We start from the raw sequence: 22397 nt of genomic DNA on the forward strand, positions 1-22397 counted from the left end.
TTCTGCTTCTTTTCTCCAGCTCTCAGTCATTACTTTGGTTTCTATGTATTTATTTAAAAGTTGTATTTCTAGTCTCCTCAGCTGGGTGATCATACAACTTACTTTGTAATCAATACAGATCTTTAAGAGCAGCTCCATCAGAATAATGCTGTATTGCTCAGTCAGGACTTGAGTCCTAGATAGGCCCACTACAATCCTTCAAAACCAAGGTTCACTTTGTTTGGAAATGCCTTAACAGCTCTGAAATGTTGTCTTCTCCATTTATTCACCCACTCTCAAACAAGGAGGAGGAAACAGGGATGATATGGAAGACTGGGATTTTAAAGGTGCTACAACCCAAAACAGCACCATGTGCATCAGATAAATTAACCCAGTCATCACAGCTATACTTTAGCTTATTCTCAAAGCTAGAAATGTCTGTTCTATTCTACAAACTGTGACTGCTTTATACTGTTTCCTTATCTATACCTAATATTTTAGATTATGTATTTACCAAAATAAACTCCGGATTTTCGTAATGCAGTATGTTTTTAGCACACAAACTAAGTTTATCCCTTCCTTCTTTCTTTAAATTTTCAAGGTTAACTGGTTGTTTCAGTAATTTGACACAAAAATTGCTTTAAAAAATTCCTTGTAGCCTTTTCCTACAGTTGAATTACAGATAATTAAAGCCAGCTCCGGGGTTAGGTTCAACAAACATGATTGCCAAAGCAGTTCTTACAGCTTTAGGAAAGGATGAGAGGAAGCAGCTCCTCCAGCCAAAGGACTCTCATTATATCAGCTTCAGTAGAGGGTAAATAACATTTTAAAAAAGCACATGGTCTCTTAGATCCATGTGTTAAATGCACCTCAGTTGCTCCCCACTGATTCACCTCCAACACAGCAGCCTCAATCCACTATCTGCCAAGGATGTGCTCTGGAGGAGCACATTACCAAAGAAAATCTCCCTAAGAATTAGGGCAGCAACATGTGCATGGACTTAATCACACAGAATTGAAGAGTGTGTGTGTACATATGTATGTATATATATATGTGTATATGTATATATGTCAGATGCAAAGGATGGAGGGGCAGGAATAGGGATACCCAGGCTGCCAACTGAAAGCCATGCCAGCTTTTCAGTATCTGGCTTTTCAGGACAGATGACCATTTCGAAGGATCTCATCCCTTTTCATGTGAGAGACTCACTGCCCAGTCATTAACCCCTTTTCCTGTCCTTCTCTGTTGACTCCTCTGTGGAAGATGACAATGATGAACAAGTAAATGCCCAAAGAGAGGCAGGAATGCTCACAAAGAGATTTGCACAGCACATGGACTGCCACGAGACAGCCACAGGGTATTTATTTATGAAGATATAAACACCCCCTTGGTAATTATGTCCAAGTGTAGAACTCGAAGGTGTGGTTTTTCTGATGGGAAGGGGCAGCCTTGCACACTCCTGACACACCCCAGGGGCAGAAGGGGCTGTCCCGAAAGCCAGCGATCGATCGGGGACGAGCCCAGGCCCCAGTCTGTGTGCACAGATAAACCAGGAGAATTTACACACCCAGAGCCAAAAACAGCCCTCAAAGAGGCTCCTCAGCTTCTGGGAGGCCTCAATCAACTGGCCCTCACTCCCAGACATCCCCCTGATCGAAAGGCCCTCACGAGAGTTGATTCAGTTGGTTCTTTCCCGTAACATTGTGCAATGTGTCAAATCCTCTAAGGGAAAGGCTTCCCCAGGCTCTTTAGGGTACCCTGTGCTGCCTATGAGAAGCAAAACAACAGAACTTCCCTGCTGAATTTTCCATTTCATAAGTGGGAATAAGATCTCAAGTAAAATTGAACTGTTTCCACTGAATTAGGCTGATCTAAGAGTGCATCCATGAGCTTTAGAAACAAGGAGAGAATCAACCCTGGCCAAAACCTTACAGAAATACACCAGTAAGTAAAGGTGAAAAGACAAAAGACTGTGCAAGCTCTGAGTAATGCTAAACAACAACTTAAAAGGAATAGAGATTTAGATTTTTACGTAATAAAATTCAGCTTTTTTGAAAGGAAAAAACCAGTTGAAGCTGTTATTTCATCCTAGGAGGAAAAAAAGTTATAGCCAAATCTACTCGGATATATCTAATCTTTTATCACTATTGCACAAACTGATTTATGTACAGTAAGATGACGCTTAAACTTCAGAACTCTTTATTTATTTCAGAAATAATTCAACCATGTTCATTTTATCTTTATATACAAAGCATCCAAGCCATGTCTATATATCTATATACATGATTTAAGAGTTCTCAATTCCAAATCAATAGGAAAATACCAACTTCAGCAGTGCCCAAAGCTGAGAGAAAACACACACAGCCAGTGATCCTCTTACACACATTCCCACTGTTTGGATCCTCCCCACAACCCTCCTTCTGCAGTTTCAACCACAAACAGCCACTGGAGCCCTTTCCCATTTGGGAGCATCAAACTGTTATCCTCAGTGGCAACATAATCAATGAAACTATACCAACTTGTAAGGGTACAGGAGAGCAGAGGGTACAAAATAACCAAAAAATGTAACTAACACTTTTATACCAGGTTAATCTGAATATTTGAAATGCCAGAAGTTGTCATATTTCATCTTTTAAGACAATCTTTATACGACTAAAATGTTTAAATAGAACAGCACATGCCCGTGTGACCAGGACAGAAGTTTGAGGAGACATCATTTAAAAAGTCAAAATGAAGGAATTTTTTGATAACATGAATTTATTTTAATTGAAAGAATTTTTCAAAATCCCACTTAAAAAAAAAAAAAAACAATGCAGGAGAGGTTAACAGTGTAACCATTTTGGTTTCTTATTTAATATTATTTCCCACCTATATCCAGTAGTAAGAATAAAAATGGTACTTCATGAAAAGGGCTAACAGGATACTTTGTCAAATGAGCCCAAAAATTAAATGTGGCAATGTGAAATTTCTCATTAATCAAAAAATCCTCTCAATCCTTTAGGTATAGCAGAAGTGCATTAATCCATTTGTAACTGAGCTGACAGGTCTGTTAGCATCTCCTGTAACATTTTAACCACTGGATACTTTTCTATGTAGTATAAAAAGTTTGCAAAAAAGAACAGAAAAGTGGAGCTAATCCAACCCCATTTTCAGGATGAGCTTTAGTAAAAGTTTGCTACAAAAGGAATTTTCATCTTAAAATCAAAATATTCAGAAGACCAGTACTGTCATACATAAAAATGGAACAAGTATAAGAATTAACTCCCAGAAATAATTTAAAGAACCTCAACCCAACAAACAAAAAACCCACAACAAACCATCAGGCAGAAAAAGTAAAAGTAGTTCTGCAAACTGTAGGTGGTGTGGAGCCTGTTTTCCATGTTCTTCTTTCTGATTTCTCTGGTGCCAGAAGTGACATCACGACATGCACATCAACATATTCTTATGAAAAACCAAAACCAATGAAACAAAAACCCACCTCACACACAATCCCTATTCCCTCAGCTGGTGTGTTCCTGTCCTCTTGTTCCCTCTCTGAATTCCCTGGTGCCTAAGAAAGAGTGAGGGGCAGTTTTTCCTGCACTGTGAACCTTAGCAGGACATCTTCTTCCAAGCTAGTCACCCACTCTCATAAAATCTATAATGACTAAATTAACTTAAATTGGTCCACTGATATTAAAAGTTATTGCAGGGAAATCATGGCTATGCAAGGGCAGACAAGACACACTGTATGACTGCATCACACCTGGCCCCCTAAGTCCAAAACAAAAGGATAATACTCACTACAGACATTCCTTTCCTGTCAGTGAAGTGCAATATATTTTGCCAAGCCACATCCACATCATTCAGCAGAGTCAGGGAGACACCTCATCAGAGCACACAGAATTCACATTATGCCATTATTCCCACACACCTCAGCCAGAGGCATGAATCCTCCCAGTCTGGGATGGATCCTCCTGCATCCTCCCAGTCTGGGATGGATCCTCCTGCACCCTCCCAGTCTGGGATGGATCCTCCTGCATCCTCCCAGTCTGGGATGGATCCTCCTGCACTCTCCCAGTCCTGCACAGCCAGTGGCTGGAGCTGTCCCTGGAATAACAGACAGGCCCCACACATCACTCCTGCACCAGTGGACACCCTGGTTGACACAAACAGGGAATGCAGATCCTGGTCATTGCTTGAATGTTTTCAAGTCACAAGAAAAGGCACGACCAGAGATCATCCAAGACCTGACCAGGAACCATCAGAACAGCCAATGCAAAGTGTGAAACCTTGGGAGTAACATGGTACCAATGTCTCGAGGGCTGCCAAAGCCAAGGCAGTAAAACAACTCAGTGTTTTAGACACGCAAATGATGATTATTTACCTGCACTGAATCCCACAGGGACAAACTGTAGTGATGAAATCAAAGACTGAGTTAAGCTAATTCTAAGACAGGACACAGGCCCTCTATTAAGCTGCATGAATTCTTGAGAAAATGTCACACAGGTGCTTCTTAGTCAATACCATTTGCCAGCTGAACTCTCAGACTTGATTTATGAACTCCTAAAAGCCTGAGGTACTACAGTAAACACCTCCTATATATTCCATAATATGAAAGCTGCACTTAGACAAGATATTTCAGCTGGTGAAGGACTGCAAGCACTGGCTTTTCAGCATCAGAGGTGAAGAAGACTCAGTTTGCACAAGGATCTGTTGTTCGCTATCACTGATATTCCACCCATAATTCAAACACATCTCCACACTAATGATGAGTTTGATCAACCCCTAGTTGAAGCCCATGTACACAGTACCTAAAATGTCTATTAAGAGCTATGCAAAGCATTTCCTTCAAAACACAGAAGCTAAGACACCCTGCTGTAGGAGATTAGCTACAAACATTGACAGCCTCATCTCTGGTAGACACTGAACTGCATCTGTCGAAACCACCACAAAATAATGACAGTCAATAGAATAGACAGAAATGAAACATTACTAGTAATAATAATTTGCAAGACTAAACAGTTTTATCCTACATATCTTAATTATCAGAAATATTAGTAATTTATGAAAAGAATAATCATGATCATTTAACAGTAACCTAGAAAAGAATATCCCACAGATAAAAGACCACAGCACAAACACATATTCCAGATGCTCAGGTAAGGCCACTTGTGTGCTGAGAAAAAAGATCTTTTAAAAGGTAAGAGTAACATGAATGTCACATAAGTCTTACAACAGATGGCACTGGACTGCCCTGTGTCCTCATTTTTGTTTTTTTCCACCTTTGTTTTGCAAACAAGTAACCTGGCCCACATAGATAAGACATCATTGCCAGGCATCTGCTAAAATGAAGACTTTTCACTCAGGCTATGCAGCATCTCCATCCCAGAGTATCCAGTCCCCTGATTAAAATGTTGAACAACATCTAACCCCAAAAAAGATGTGATAATGATACAAATACGCTTCTGTTCCTTCAGTCACAGAAGTTTAAAATGCTAATCTAATTACGGCTCAAGGCTGGCTGATTTTCTTAAACCAAAAAATTCTAAGGAGAAGTTTCCTGAGCAGGAAGACAGTTCAGTAACAAACTGGTAAATTGTGTTAGACCAACCAGTGCCTTGGAAGCCTTTAGCTACTGTTCAGCTTTCCAACCTGCTTCCAATGAAGGGTATTTGTATGCTAATCCCAAAGTCCATTTGGCCATGTCTGATTGCAGCAGAGAAAGAGATGCAGGGGATAAGAAAAAAGTTTACTTAAAGTGATATGTAAAATTTTTTACAGTGATTAGATAATCATTTCCAGAATGTGTTGAGTTTTCAGCCATGTTTAATATGAAAACAAAGCAACATCTTGAACATTTCTTTTTATAACATACTCTGGCTTCTCTTAATGTTTGTGATAAATTCAACTTCTAAAGAATGAGTGATTTTTATTAAATGACAAGGGTATTTCTGCAGATCTACTAGAAAATCATAATAAAATGTAAAACAGATGCACAAGCTACTACAAACACAGGTTATTTGAAACTGGGAAGTGACTTACAGTGACATCCCAACCAGACATTGCTTATACTCAACAACCAATCATTTTCTGAACAAAGAGAAAATCTGAAGAGTGATAACTATCACTGCAGAAAGGGAGCAGTGTGTAATTAAGCCACAACAGGAAGCAAACAAATGTGAAAAAGGCTGAACCACAACAGTGCCACCTACAGTAAAATACTAAAAGTATTTTTCCTACAGGGAAAAATAAATCAGTGTTCAGTCAGAAAAGTAACAAACTCAGAACTCAATAAACAAAATCTGATTTCCCCAAAATACTGAGATCTAATAATATCACGTGCATCACAAGTTTTACACACTTTAAAAAATTGTCACTGCACAATATGAGAGTATTTCTTAAACATGAATACATACACCATCAGTTTTCCTACTTGCAAGCCTTCAGAAAACACAAATCAAAAAGTACTGTGTTTCTGAAGCTCTAATTCCTCACTTAAAGTATAAAAAAAGCCCGAAAGAAGCCAGGTGAGGAAGCCAAAGCCCAGCTGCAGCCTTACCTTGCACTCCACCACGCTCTGGTCCGACTCACACGTGACGTAGATCTCATCGACCGCCCGGCGCAGGTTGTCAAACAGAAATGCCCAGTACCGAGCCCGCAGATCCACCTTCCGGGGCTGCCTTGTTTTGGTTGGGCTTTTGTCAAAGTTTTTATCTCCTGCTGCTGTTAATTTACAGTCTAGGGTAGTGTTCTGAAAACAAGATACATGGGGGAAAGGAAAACAACAAACAGGAGTATGGTAAGGGGTTGGATTTCTGTGTTTTTTAAACATCTCGAAACACTTGTAAACGAGAACTTCTGCACTGAAGAAGAGGGTATCATCCCTCTGACTTAAAACATGCTTTCTTAAATATAAGCAGCAGTTATGTACAGCTAGATTCCGTTTCTTTGATATTTATAATGTTCACATTGCACAATGTGATACTCTGCCCCTTAGCACATTGGAAAGTTACACTTTCTATTTACATGTCCTGCATTACTTATTCTGACACCTGTGTGCATCCAGAGATGAAATAACATTTTACTAATAAACATACCAGCAATATGCCATCACAGGTACATTCTACTACCAAGACATTACACGTGGCATTATTGTTTTTAACTCTCATTCTAAGCCTAATGCCACTGAAATGCTGATGTGGCCCTAAAACACAGAGTGACTGATCCAGTGGGGACAGCCAGCATGCTAAATGTGATGGGTGCAGAGGGAGAACAGCCAAAGCTCTTCACAAATGCTGGCACATGCAGGAATCACCACGTTGGAAGCATTTGGAAGCACTGTTATGTTGCCTCAGTGTTATATTTGCCCAGGTGACCTGCTTAGTGCACAAAGGAAAGGCTGGGGATGCTCCCTACTGAGACCACAGTGACAGGACAACAGGACATGGCCTCAAGTTGTGCCAGATGAGGTTGAGATTAGATATTGAGAAAAACTTCTTCACTGAAAGGGTGGTCAGGCACTGGAACAAGCTGCCCAGGGCTCACCAGGGATGAATGGTGATTCCCAGGGATAGAAGCCATATCCCTGATTCAAAAAGAGGTGTGGATGTGGCACTTGGGGACATGGATCAGTGGTAGCACGCTGGTGCTGGGTTAATGGGTGAACTCTGTGATCTTAGAGAGCTTTTCCAACCTTAATGATTCTATGACTTGGCATCTGTTGACCTTGTGCACACAGCTCAGTGACCCACATGGGGATACATCTCCCTGACAGTCACTCATCTGCACAGGATATTCCAAAGGATCCTGAAGCACATCTATTCGACTGAAAATACCAAATCAGCACTTGGCCCCATGACACTGCCCTTATTTAACTTGAAATTCTCTACCACAACAGAAAAAACCACAGAAAAATCCTGCTGCCATAGCAGACTTCCATAAGCTTCTGCATTCCATAGCCAGGTGGAAGCACCTGCAGTAAACCCAAAGGGACACCCAACTGTGTCCCATCTTGTGATGGAAGTATTAGCTACATGTTAAAATAGTCTGGTTTGGATTGGTTTTTTTCATTAATGTATTTAATAGCACCTTCAATGCAGCCTTGATGCACTGATCCACTGTGGCACAGAACTCCAGAAAAATAATTCTTACTACAGTTCACTTGTAGGGATTACTGCAAAATACCATTTTAAAAACTCAGCTTCTGGTGATTGAATAAAAACAACCAAAACCAACCCTGCACAAGCCAATGCACAGTGTTTATAATCACAATATCTAATCATTAACTAGAAATACTGCAATTAGCAAAATAACTGGCTGGGATTCAAACATTTTTGTCCTGTACCACGTCATTAAACAAATTCCCCTTTGTAATTGCTGTCAAAATGGTTATGCTCTCACCTGCATTTGTGTTCAGATGCCAATTGTTCTGTAAGAAGAGGGGAAATGGGAACCTGATTTACAACCATCACACCAACATCTCTGCTACTCTTACATCTCCAAGTGCTCCAAGTGTACTCCAGGTGAACCCCAGCTAATGTGGGCATGAGAGCCACACTCAGAAAACACACGTGTCATAAACCACCAGTGAACAGGAATTTCAGAAAGGTTTCATATATTTTCTTCTATGGCACCACAGTCACCTCTGAACAAACTGCTTGGAGAAAAGATGCTCCTTAGCTGAGGTCTTGTATATAAACCTTTAAAGCAAAGCTTCCACTGGCTAATTTACAGCTCCTTGAAACTACAGTTTATAACGATGCAACCATAGATAGAAAATCATAAATAGCTATATTAAAATAACTTTGCTACCTGGTGCTGCCTGTACTTATCAAATGTGACCTTGATAAAGTGAATAGCTTTACATCATCCAGCTAATACTGTTGATCCAAAGGATAGGTTGCTTTGGAATGGTAATGATGCATAATCCCTACTGTTTGCAAGATGCATTTTCAAATGTATCTTTAAAAGATGGTGTCATGGAACATGTTTTGATATTTAGCAATAAATCCATCTGCTGTATTTGGCATCCATTTATGTCAGCCATATTTTAATGAGGAAAACAGCACATGTAACCTCTGTAGGTTGTTGCAGTTCCATTATTACCCTGTAGCAAGTTTTTAGGGTCTCAGTAAAACCTAAGCAACATTTACAGTTACCCATATTCCAGCAGAAGACCTCTGAAAGGATGAAACCCTCTAAACTACCTGATTTCTTGTAAACACAAGCAGGTAAGTATTAAGTTGGTGGTTTGTTGTTAGAAATAATACTTTAACTTGCAGTGATAGCTCAAACCTTCAACTGCAGAAGGTGCAGAGCTTTTGTACCTTTGAAGTTAAGAAACATGGGAATAACCCCTCTTCCATCCCAACTAACCCAGTGTGGATGATGGAAGTGATGTTAAAACTGAATCTCTTTTGGTGCTTTTTCTGGTTTGTTTTGATTTTGGTTTTTTTTCTAACAGTTACAGTAACTTGCCTTGGACTTCTGGAAAGTATGAAATGTATATTTTTGCTCTCAGGATGCCAAAATTTATTGAATGTAGATTTGCCAGCACTCTACTGAAAGGAAGATGAGGTTGATAAGATCATATGAAAGAGCTCTTGTAAGTTTATTTTCTTGAGATTAGTGGCCCATTCATATGTAAAGGAAAATTAAAACTGAAAACTCAACAAAACCAACAAAAAAGCCCCCAATTACAGCAGTATCAAGTGTCTGAAAAGCAGCAGAAGTAAAGGTGCTGAATGCCAAACTGAAAAGCCAAGATGCACAGACAGTCAGCACTCCATTTCAACCCTTAATTGCACCCACTAGGAATGCACTGTGTCTACAGGACACTTTTAGTACAGCAATCCCACACAGAGCCAGTGAACAGCAACCTCCTGAGAACTCAGTATTGACATAATCCTGACACCAGGCAGAGCCCAAACTGTGCAGCACTTTACTCTCACACCCTAAAGATTCTGAGGGGAAACCCTTACAGGGAGCCCCAACTACACTCACAAAATGCAGTCCTCACAGACAAGGAAACCAGGATATACAGTGTTTGTGAGGTATTGGTGAGTGAACAGAGAACACAAGGTAAATAGTTACTAAACTACTGCAAAAATAACATGTTTATGTTTTAAACACGCAAATACGTCTCTATGGAAGCAAAACACTTTCTTTTTTTAAAAAATAACATCTTCCACATGCTTTATTGTCAAATTCTGACAGACTGCCACAAAATACTAAATGGCTAAAGCCATACTAATGGCCAAATCCATTAATCAAAGAAAAACAATGGTTAAAAATATGAAACACAAGGAAACATTGAGATATTACTTTATTGATGGAATAAAGACTGTCAGCCACACAGAAAAAAATATTAATAAAAATAAGAGCAGTTTCTTCTCTACACTTCTCGTTCAGACTTGCCTTCCAGTCATAACTCTTGGAAATTTTACTCACCTGGACTTTTTTCCAAAACAGGGTATACTGACTTCAAATAAGAGCATTTCCTCAAATTAGAAACTGGGGAGAAAGGCAGCCCTTGTACAAGCAGCATGCTTACAGGAAGAATATTCTGTAGCATTTCATTGAACAGCACTTTCCTCAAAATAACTTTCAGTCATGCACCCAGAAGGTAGGAAGGGCCAAAAGTAAAGGCTGAGGAAGATAACCTAAATTCTGGCAATTTTAACTTCTGGATACTTGACTTTGAAACCTGTATGCTTTAAAAGCACAACATGTGCCCAGTTTTGGACAAGTATTATTCAGCCAAAAATGTATAAATGATCTCAGAGGAGAACATTTTTATGTCATCCATCTGATGTCACAATAAAAAACGAGCAGATACCTGTTTTGCAGTCTTGTGTGTTCCTTGAGTCACCCTCTTTGTTTTTCCACCAGACTGCCATTTCGATTTTCCTGTGGAGGGAAGCAACCATTTTAATCAACAACAGTGATTTTAATTAAATAGAGCACTCATATCTCATCTTGCATCGTTCTGAGAGGGGCACAATTTCTGAGTGAAGAGGTTCGGCAAATTTTATATTCCAAATATATATTCCACTGTTCAGAATGTGGATAATGCCAGAAAACACTGAAAAAGGGAAAAAAAATACAAGATAGGCAAGAATTACAGACTTCATTAAACGAAGATAACCTATCTTTGAGTGTTCAGTGCCTCTGAAAATCATACCATTTCAATGTACATGCCAAATATACTAGTTTTCTAGGTAGATTTAAAAAAAAAGTCTTCTCTTGAATGACTGTTCAATCAGATATTACAGAATCAAAACAAGAAATATATTTGTTAGGAAAAACAAATGTAATAACTTAGTTTTTCTGGAACTGTTCAACCTCCTAGTAGATTAAGTATTTTCTGCCAAGAAAGACAGGGAAAAACAGAACTTGGGCCTGGATTTAGTTCACTGACATTCAGGGAGCCAAAGAAAGAGAGAAAACATTCCCAGAAGACAAGTCAGTCCTTTAAGATCTGAAATGCCCTCTGAAAGGTACCTGTCTTCCTTCACTGCTTATACAAAGTGACTTTAGCAACTCTGCTTCCCAAACCAGAAGTTTCAATGCCCACACCCAGAAAGGATGATTCCAGGCCTCAGTGCTGTGGGGGTGGCAATTCACTGATTTAGACTTATCTTGGCATAGAAAAGTCTGTGTTAGCCCAGACCAACCCCATCTGTCAGCACTTAATCTTTGAGATTTGCTGGGGGGGTAATTTGAAAAATTTTATTCCTCCAACTCAGTATCTGACTTGCACAACATGGAAATCATAGGATCCAATTACCAAAAATGTAAGCGAGCTAAGACAAAACAGTAACCATGGCAAGAGAGCTCTCTAGCACAGATTACATCTAAATAAAAGCTTCAACATTATTTAGCTGGATGAAGCCAAGCAAATCAATGCATTAGTTGAATATGGTCCTCCCCTAGACCACGAGATCATTCTTGAATTTCAGAATTGTCCAGTTGAGTTTTTAGCAGTTCTGAGGCCAAATTCCCTAACGCAGCCCAGCTGTTTTACATTGCTCTGGTTATGTAAAGCAGCTGCAAACCTGTCTCCATCAGGCAGTTGTACAGCTGGTTTGCACAGCTGGGTTGTATCACTGGCTATTCCAGGCAACAAGGCTTTTAATTTAAAACAAATTAAAACCTATTTGCTTGATAATTCATTTTTTAAATTCTACATTAGCCGAAACAACAGGCACAAACTAATATATTGAACTCAATTCAGCAGCATTCAGGAAAAAAGTCATTCAGCTACTGGAGGAATAAAATCTTCCTAGTCACTAAAAAACTTAAAATGTGGAACAGCTCCATGTCAGAATAACTGAACTATTTCAACCTCCAGTGTCTCTCTTCTGATGTGATTCACACTCTGCAAAGACAATTGGAATGCAATGGCATACAGGACTTGCACAGGGAAAAGGTTTGCAAACAAATATGGGTATGTTAGCATTTTAAAAGGGCAGATGAACATGAAGTTACAGTCTCTTTAGATTCTATAAAAAACAGAGTAACAATCCATCAGCTAAGAACTGACTGAACAAGTCCCCTGTAAAGACAAAAGCAAGTTTTCAGGCACCTTCTATATGAGGCAGACACTTAGAGAAAGCAAAACTTACGAATACAGCAGGTTTTGCAAACCTAAAAAAATATAGTGTGGGACAAGGACTAACTTCTTCTTAAGGCCAGAAAATTTTGCATTTCAGCAGCAGCAGCCACATTTCCAGGCTTTGTTATTCTTTTTCTTACAATAAGGGCTCTGGTTATTCAAAGGTTTCTGCTTTTGTCCTTTTACATTCCCGAGCAGTGACAGCACAAGAGCACTGCTCAGTGGTTATTTGTATGTTCAGAGATTACTGGGGTGTAACTGAGGTGTAACTGGGGTGTAACTGGGGTGCAACTGGGGTGCAACTACACCGTGCTGGCATTGCTGTGAGATGCACAGACCTCAGGGACACGGGAAGGGCTTCACCTGTGAGGAATTTACTGAATTGTGAGGAGAGAACAACAGTGACCCAAGATGAGCATCCCATCAGCTATTAAGTTGCCCATGTGAAATATATAAAGTAGCAAAGTTTTGCAGCATTCAGGGAGCTACAGCCATATTTTACACTGGAAGGCCATTTCCTCCCTGTCTGGTGATTAAACATGAAGCACACAGGGTTTATGATTTGTGAAGACTTCCTGTCCAAAAAGCTGAGGTGCCGTATCTGCCAAGAACACCCCACTGATAACCAATTTTCAAAGGTATCTTTTATACTGAAAATCTCAACAATGATGCTGCTCATCTCTTGGTTTTGGATAGTTTTACTGGTATGAGAAGTGTGAGAATTGCCTTCAAACTCAGTAATTAATCTCAGTGTTCATTTCTGTCCTGGCTATGGCAGAGAGCAGCTGCAGGTGTTGTTCCAGTGTCTTTGACACTCCTCATCATCAGACCTTCAGCAGGGATGATAACTTTCAGCTGAGGAAGCATTTGAAGTTTCTAGTAGTTTTATAAACCATATCTTCTTACAAGTTTGTAGAGCAGTAGTAGATGCTATTTTTCTAACAGTACATTGCTAAGGATCTGGAGAAATGGATGCCTTCAAGCATGGATAGAACAAAACTCCCCATGTTTTTACCCCTCCAGATTGAATTACAGCAACACATTTTGCACAAAATTACTTTTACAAATCACTGCCACTGTTTCATACAGAATATAATGGCCCTGTATTCACCTACCAGCACTAGACTGGATTCCCATTCATTCTAGTAAAATTAAAGGTTTGAAACTTATGAGCCTCAAAGAATCCCCTTCCCTTCTGCCAGTTCCAGTCAGATCCAGCCTTGCCAGGGCTCCAACACAATGTTTGCAGTCAGGACTCTTCCAATTCCTTATGTGGCCAAAGAGAGCCAAGTTTCAGGACTTTCATCACATCCTGCAAGACCCACTTACTGCAGCAGGCTCTTGTTAAAGCAGTGGAACACACTGCAGGTTCCCCAAAGTGTGCCAGGCACCTTTCAACCAATAAAATATGTTTCCTTCCCCTGAAATGCTTAGTCTGCAAATGAATTCTACATGGCAAGAGCCCAAGTGATATTAAACAAATAGGAAAAAAGAAGAGAACAGTGACAAATACAAGGTTTTCCAATTTTTTACACATCTCAAAGTTCCAAAGGTATCTTACTTTCTATTAGCATTTAAGTGTCAAGCCTCTGCAATGTCACTGATCTGTACTCATAACTAGAATTTCAGATCTGACATAACTAGGGGGCTTGCTGCTCCAAAACATGCAACAGAAGTGTCACCTGTCACTCCAGAAATCTCTTTCCTTTTTAATGAAATATTTCTCACTGGTAGGAACTATACATTTCCATCAAGGAATTAGGAGGTTTTGATTGCAATTCTTTCATTATTGCTCTTTTGCCCATGCACTCTATATAAAAAACACGAGTCTCTCAGAGGAGGAGTTAAATGGTAAGAAGGACACAAGCACACAATTTTTAAAGGAAATAGAAAAAGGATACAAATGGAAAAAATTAATCCAGCATTTTAATTTATAAACCCTCTCTAAAAAAATGCTTATATCCTCACTGTTTCTGGAAAAGAATCTCCTAATGAATACCAGCATATAATTTAAAATGTTAAATCACACACTGGTGCTGCCAAAGCAATACCTCTGAACATCACAGCAGAAGAAACTGCCCAAAGACAAAATCCTGCTTTGTACAGAAGGGTGGCAGGACTGGCTCAGGAAACCCAAACCTCTGGCCTGATTTACACAACCCTTGAAAGAGCCAGAATTGTCCTAATTCATAATATTTCTGGATCACCCCTCAGGGACACAATACATATTGAAAGATCAGCACACAGTGAATCAGAGCTCAGTGACACCAACACAGACACCTTCCATGCCAAGCAAGGGTCAAGAGATAAAGAATCTGGCTTTGCAGACTTTCACTAACCACAAGTTCCTTTCCACAGGGAAATTTTCCATCAGGCAATTATCATTAGATCCCTTGCATTGTGCAGAAAGGTCAGCCTATGATTTAATGATGAGATTCTAACAAGAAGAAAGCACCAATTTAAAAATTACAATGGTGCTAATATGACCAAAAGAAGGAAATGAATACAGCTACTTGGATTTTAATTACTGTACATAACTACTATTTAATGAAACCTAAAGGTCACTTTTACATTCATTCTTCATGTTTTGACAGGAGTTGTTAGAGCAAACGTTCATCTACACATTAGAGAGAGTGGTTTTAAAGGAAAAAGTCCTAAAGTTTCTAAAAGAATATTACAGGCAACAATGTAACAGACTCTTTAAACAGAAAGTGAATCAACTCAGGAGTTGCTCAAAAATACTGTTAGAAATATACTGCATGTTCCTTTCACACACACTCCTCCATATTACCACCTTCCCCAAAAGTGCAACTTGGAATCTGGAAGTACTTTGGGCCCCAATTCTATTCTGCTTAAAGACAGTTTAAATTTTGCATCAGACATAGGGTTAATTATCTTGCAACTAGACATAACATTTCTTAAAATATCCTTTCCACTGGCAGAATCAGAGAGCAGCTGAAGTGGGAAGGAACCTCTAGAGATCATCTAGTCCAACCTCCAGGCTGCCCAGGGCTATGTCCAGGCAGGTTTTGAGCATCTCCAAGGAAGATGAGTGCCCACAGTTCCTCCAGGCAACTGATTCCAGTGGTCAAACACCTTCACAGCACAAACAAATGGACTTTTAGACACTTAAAAGCAGCAGCACCTGCCCAGGGACATGTGAGCTACAAAACCAGAGATGAAGTCCTCAAGAACAGCATTCTGACCTCTGGAACAGCTTGAGCAGTGTAAAAACAAAAGTCAGTTCTTGGCTCCTGAAGTGATCACACCACAAGAGAGTAACAAAACTGCTATGAGGACTTGCATTATGGAAAACTGTCCTCACATATCCCCTTCCTTAAAGATTCTTCGGAGATGTTTCCCAAAGCTGAAGTGATACCAAGAGAAACTTCCAAACTCCTTTGTTTTAGAGCACAGAGAACAATTTGTTGGATTGTTCTAAGCCATCCCTACAATTCTGAATAGCCAAGCTGCAAGAGATCAGTTCAGGACAACATTATTGTGTTACACAAGTATCTTGATAATATCAGCACAAGAAAACAGACTTAGATGTTACTTACAGACAAATGGAGATGATTTTTAATCTGCTGCTGGAAGGTTTTATAAAGTGATCTGCCAACCACAGGGTGCACTTCGGAAAAAAACTTTTAAATTATTCTATGTATGCTAAACAGAACCCCTTTTTTTTTTAATAGGGAAATCCTATGTAAAAAAAATGTTTCCAGGTGAGCAACTCCAGTGGACAGAGAGATGGGAGTGGAAAGAGCTGGTGTAAGACTGTTCAACACATACCATCATCTTCCTTGTTTTCCAGTGGAACACTCCAAGCTATCAGGTTCCTTGCTGTACGTCCTTCTTCTGCCACTATTCTCCTCACTTTGTCATGGCTATTGGAGCGTTGGAAAGAAGCCTGAAAACAAGAAATACACAGATGGGGAATCAAGAAAGAGAAATTCTGGATTTGATACATTAATTTCCTCCAATTTGTGGTTACACCACCCAAACTGGGACGCTCAGGTGCTGAATTTTCATCAAATATCTGAAGCAGGTTTATGCATCCATTCTCACCACCATTTTTCTGCATGATAAGCAGAGTGATTCATCAACATGTCATGGGAGTTATTATCCAGCCCACAGTATGATATGTCTAGACCACACCACCTTCATCTAATTGACTGCCAATGCTGCTAGAGAATCACAGTGGGCTGCACAAACTTTTTAATTACCTTGTGTTAATTAGAACTAATTATTCAAGATAAAAGCTGCATAAGACCAAGATACTTGTGTTGGCTGACTGGTGAGAGCCTGGAGAAAGGCACAAGAACCTAGAAAGTATTTCCTGGCAACTGTGATGGGCTGTTACTATGAAGCTGCAACTATTGAAAGATGGAATGAGAGACACTGAGGATGAACTTCATTTACCTAAAAAATATTTCTTTGCACTTGGGAAATGCACCATCAGGAGACATTTGAAACCAAAAGCATTAAAAAGTATGTGTACCAACTGTCAGATATCAATCAGATAAAATCTTGCCTCTCCTACAGTGTGTGGCGTTATTCCTCAGAAAATAATTTCCAACAAAACCAAACTATAAACTGTAATAATAAACTTAGGTACCCTGATAGCACAAAACTGCTGACCAAGTCAGCTTTAAACACTGGCAAGTGTAACCACAAAGAACTTACATAAACCTACATATTATTTAGGCATGAACAGACAGATTTCTCTATAAGACTAATCAAGAGGTACAGTTTTCCTCTTTTCATTCTTACCATCATATAGCTCAGGCCTGCAGCCACTTTTACATCTTTAGAAAGAAAATACAGTAAAATTACAGTAAAAATGAATACAGCAGATGAGTGGCTAGAAGTTATTAAGGTGGTAGGAAATGCAACACAAATGAGAAACTGCTTTTACTTCACTATTTATATAATATAAGTTTTTAACTTGTTCTCAACTGCCTGTTTTGAAGTCACAGTGTGCCATCTAGTGCTCCACAGACACCACAGGTAACACAGCAAGAGCAAAATAAAAATACCACTGCTATCAGTGAAATTTTGTAAAACCTAATGTAATAAATAGAGCATATTACACACTTTGGCCCAAAGAAAGCCAAACAAGCATGTAAAAAAAACCCAGGATCTGTACAAAATTGGCTCTAATCTATCCTTATTCTATACAACTAATTGCCTCTTCTCACTAGGAACTTTTACTAAGTGATAACTTCTGCTGTGGCAAGTTTGGTTGGGGTTTTTAATGCCCTGTTGCTTAACAATGCACTTTCCATCATTGATCTAAGAGTTAAAGATTCACAAATGCCACATAACTATTTTAAATCCCTTTAAACCACTGTATAAACTCCCAATGTAAATACTTGTGAAAGCTTACTCAATTTTAACTTGATCTCCTCTGAGATGTGTATTTAAACCAAAAGAAGAATTTTCAGACTGCATTTTACATTAATTTATTCTCAAATCTTCAAAAAAGATCCAAACACTCACCTTAGCTGGAAGTAAAGCTAATCTACAGCATCCATAACTGCCAAAAATGAAATGAGTAAACAAATAAATCTTTACTCATCTATTGCATCTTTTTCTTCCAAATTCCCCACCAGCAGACAGTGTTCACTCAGCACAATCTATGTGAGATTTGACTGTGGCTCTCCTACAGCACAAGCCCACTCACTCTTGACTTGCACAGGGGACTTGGAAACCATTTCAGTTTTTCTTCCCTACTTTTTGTGCTGTTATGTTCCATTTCATCCTTCATTGGTCTTCCTTATTTTCCAGGCTTACTATCCCTACTCCTTTGGTCCTTTTACTCATGTTTTCCAGATCTCAGATTTCAAGTTTTCTGAATCTGAGCACTCAGTGTTTTCTCTTCCAGATTGTCTCCAGCTGATTCTGCCTTTGAAATACAATGTCCAAAAGCACATACAAATACTTCAGGGAAGACTTTCTCAGTGCTAAACACTGAGGACAGGTTATCCATATCTTACAGGTGATCATTCCATTTAATCACCTCCAATTGATGTGTGGGGGTTTTTTGCACTATGAGACTACCTTTGCATCATTAATGATGGTAATTTTTGACATATCACACATAAATTAGCACAACTTACACAGTCACAGAAAAACAAAGCCTGGAAGGGCCCTTTGCAGGTCCAGTCCAACCCTGGTCAGAGCAGACCCAGCTCTTCCCAGGACATCAGCAGGATTTCTCTTGTTGCATATATGACCTCCTATAACCTCCAGGTTCCTTTCTGCACAGCTGCCACCAAGACAACCATTTTTCAGTCTCATTTTGGAGATCATTGCTCCCATGGGAGTGTAAAACTTCACATTAGTCCCCACCACCCTGACTTTTGAAATTATTTATTTTTATACAAGCCAGAAAGGCTTATAAGGGAAGTGTAAGTATCTCATCATGACATTTCAAAGTACTTTGTATAACAAAACTAGAGCCTGACTTTAAACTCTCATCTCCATAACTCAAATGTCAGTCAAAAGAATCCAACAAAGTCTCAAGGGAGGCCCTGATGGCACAGTTAACAATGAGGAAATGCACAGCCACTGAGAAGAGAAAATTGTGCCAAAGTGCCTGTTGTTGTGCCATGGTTGGTACCAACAGTCTTTTCATTTGACAAGAGCAAACTTTAACACCCCCTTCTATGTGGGGTTTGACTGCTTCCTCAGCCTGAACCCCTGCTCTTTGCTCCTGAACTACCCAAAGAAGTCACCTTCTTCAGAGTGCTCTGGATACAGAGCCAGAGGACTGACCAGAAACTGTTTAGCTTGAACAGCAAATGTTTGTTATTTAGTCTGTACTGTTTCTTTTACCATGAATATTAGAGGATCTTTCATGAGGATTCTTCCTTTAATGGTGTTCATACATATAAATATATTGATATAAACAAAACTACCAATTTCACCCACTGCATTCTTGAAGAAAATGACTCCAGGTCTGACCTCAGCTTCTTCAAAGAACACTCTGTTAGTGGTACCAAACATCAGGGCCTTGCACTGCAGCACAGGTTGGATGAAAGCAGTTTAAAATGGGAATTGGCTGAAACAAATAAGTGCCAAAACCCCCATATACTAACACAACTGGAAACTATGAAAAACAGAAGAAATACTCACATTTATTCTACAGTAAAATTCCTTTTTGAGGGTTTCCTTCTATGATGCTAATGAATAAAATTTATTCAGCTCCTACAATCAATACTTTCACAGAAGGTAAAAATGAACAGATTTATCAATGAATCCCAACATGAAAAATTACTTTTTCTGGCTGTAGAAAAAATACTGTACCACATACTGCTACAGTAGCTGAACATCTTACCATCATGTTATAGCCTTCATCTGCATCAACAGGCTCACTTATTACATTTTTGGACGACCCCATTGAGTTTTCATACCTGTGTCAAAATAAATGCAATTAATTATTTTCACTTCAACCACTTCTAAAATTACTTTTAGCTTGTTGGTAGCATTTATGTCATGGACACCAGATGAACATGGTAAGATTTTCAGAAGATAGTTTTATTTTTAAAGAGTTTGCACTGCTGCTTATTAAAAATAGCCAAAGGCCCAGGAAGAAAACAAAAAAAGAATGATCCTATAGAAAAATGCAAATGTATGTGTAGTAAGATAGTAAACAGTACAAAGAATAGTAAAATGTTAAAACAAATCTTTGCATGGTCTGCTCTGGAACAGTGAAGCAAGGAGAATAATCTTTTCTGTAACAGAGGACTGGGAAAAAAGAAGAAGTTCAAAAAGAAAGAGCCAGTCAGAGACAAACAGACCATCAGTATCAGATAATTAGTGGTGAAGCAAAATAAAATGGAAAACTTCTGTTCTCATTTACCTCTAAAATCTGATGGTTCCTGTACAAGTCAGCTCTGAGGAAGTGAATACTTTTATCCAGCTGTGAATACAGAACCATTGCCAAAAGTGCAGAAGTGCACAGGACTAAATATTTATAGGTTTATCAAACATTTCCAAAGCAGCGTCAACAATTCTGAAATAAAATTAAACCCTTGGCTTCAAGGTTGATAAATTCTGGATAGCTGCTGATTAGAGCATGAACACCCTAATCTTATTCTTCTGAAGAATCACGTGCTAACTGGAAACTAAGAACACTTTTACGTTATCAGAAAGTAGGTAAGAGAACAAGATTAACCTTTAATCACATTCAAAGTCAGATTTTGTTGGCCTTTATCATTAATGACACTGCTGTTCAGTGGGCTGTTCACTTGTTCTGACATTACATCTCGTGGTTCTCATAAATGGCCAAATTTTCTAAAAGCAAATAGCCAAACCTGCATCAACAAGCAGGCAGTTGTTTATGTGCCTTAAGACAACCTACTGAACCCATAAAACCTGAAATGTTCTGCAGCTGAATGAAGGGAGCTGCGATTCTGAAAACAAAGACTGTACTTCACCATCACTTGAGGCATCAGGGCAGGCCCAGCATGAACCTTCAAACACTGAGGTCTCCTAGAAAGCTGTGCTTTTGAACACCAAACCGCCTTGATTATATTCAAGGTGCAACATAAGCTCACCAAACTGACATATATACTTGAGGAAAAAACCCGAGGGCCCAAGTGTTTTCCCAGTACTGCAGTGCATTTGGGAATAAAGCAGAAAGAAGAATCTGTGTTTAGAGAAGTGTGCAGAGAAGACAGTCCCTACCCCTGAGTACTCGCTGAGACCTACTGAGCTGTCAGCTCCTGGAGCCGTGATTTTCGCTGTCAGCTAAGGAAGACCACTGGTTTATACTCGGGACAGCACTAGTAGTTTTTATAATTCAAATACTCATACACCATGTGGCAGTTTTTAAGAGCTGACAGTGAAATTCCCTCCACGTGTGCCTCTCCCTTCCATACACACACACAGCACGGGTGGGCCTGTGCAGCTCCGCCGACCGCCGGGTTCACACGCACCGGGGTCCCCCTGACACGGAGCAGGTCCCAGTTTCCCCACAGCCAGCGGGGCTGGCTCGGAGGGACCGTCCCGTCCCCCCGCCGGCCTCGCCGTGCTAGCCCTCACGGCACAGTCTGACCCACCCCCACCGCTCCCGGTCGCCTGTAGCAACCGGGCAGTGCCTGCCCCGGCCGGCAGGGCCGTGTCCCGGAGCGGCCCGGCGGGGCTGTGCTGCTGAGGGGCTGAGGGGAGGGGGCCCGGCCCGCCGCCATCTTGCCCCGCGCGCCCCCCGCGCGCCGGTCACTCACGCTCTCCGCCGTCCCGCGCCGTCCCGCCCGCGCGCGCCCCGCCGCGATGACGTCATCGCACCCCGCCGACAGCGGCCGCCCGCCCGCCCCCCGCGCCGGCCCCGCCCGCCCGGCCCCGCGCATGCGCAGGCCCGCCAGCGAGGGCGCTGACCCCGCGTGGCCCTGAGCTCTGCAGGGGAGCGGTTCCGCTGCCAGGCCTGCCCTCAGCCACTGAGACAGCCCTGAGGGGCCGGCACAGAAACACAGAATCAGTTCGGCTGGGAGAGACCTCTGAGGTCATCCAGTCGAACCTGTGACCGAACACCACCTTGTCAACCAGACCGTGGCACTGAGCACCACATCTAGTCTTTCCTTCGATGCCTTCAGGGACAGTGACTCCACCACCTCCCTGGGCAGCCCATTCCAATGTCTAATCACCCTTTCTATGAAGAAATTCCTCCTAATGTCCAACCCAAACCTCCCCTGTGCAGCTTGAGGCTGTGTCCTCCTGAGACCTTTCAGGCAGCTGTAGAGAGTGAGAAGGTCCTCTCTGAGCCTTCCCTTCTCCAGGCTGAGCCTCCCCGGCTCCCTCAGCTGCTGTTCACAGG

The 22397-nt window shown here is 40.6% G+C and overlaps 1 protein-coding gene across 1 annotated transcript in view; it reads right to left on the reverse strand.

Annotated features, from left to right (window-relative positions):
- The window catches only part of SCAPER (S-phase cyclin A associated protein in the ER), a 142215-nt gene extending 120342 nt beyond the window's left edge, over positions 1-21873 (reverse strand). The window contains exons 1-5 of the mRNA XM_051770357.1: positions 21811-21873; positions 19920-19995; positions 16370-16487; positions 10799-10869; positions 6521-6712 (exon numbers count right to left, since the gene is read on the reverse strand). Of these exons, the coding sequence (XP_051626317.1) occupies positions 6521-6712; positions 10799-10869; positions 16370-16487; positions 19920-19995; positions 21811-21866 (513 nt within the window). The 5' untranslated portion in view covers positions 21867-21873. The remainder of the gene's footprint in view (positions 1-6520; positions 6713-10798; positions 10870-16369; positions 16488-19919; positions 19996-21810) is intronic.
- Between the last annotated feature and the right edge of the window lie 524 nt (positions 21874-22397).

The sequence above is a fragment of the Manacus candei genome, unplaced genomic scaffold, assembly GCF_025592945.1.
Source record: "Manacus candei isolate 608988 ecotype Guabito, Panama unplaced genomic scaffold, ASM2559294v1 h1tg000119l, whole genome shotgun sequence".
NCBI classification, from domain to species: Eukaryota; Metazoa; Chordata; class Aves; order Passeriformes; family Pipridae; genus Manacus; species Manacus candei.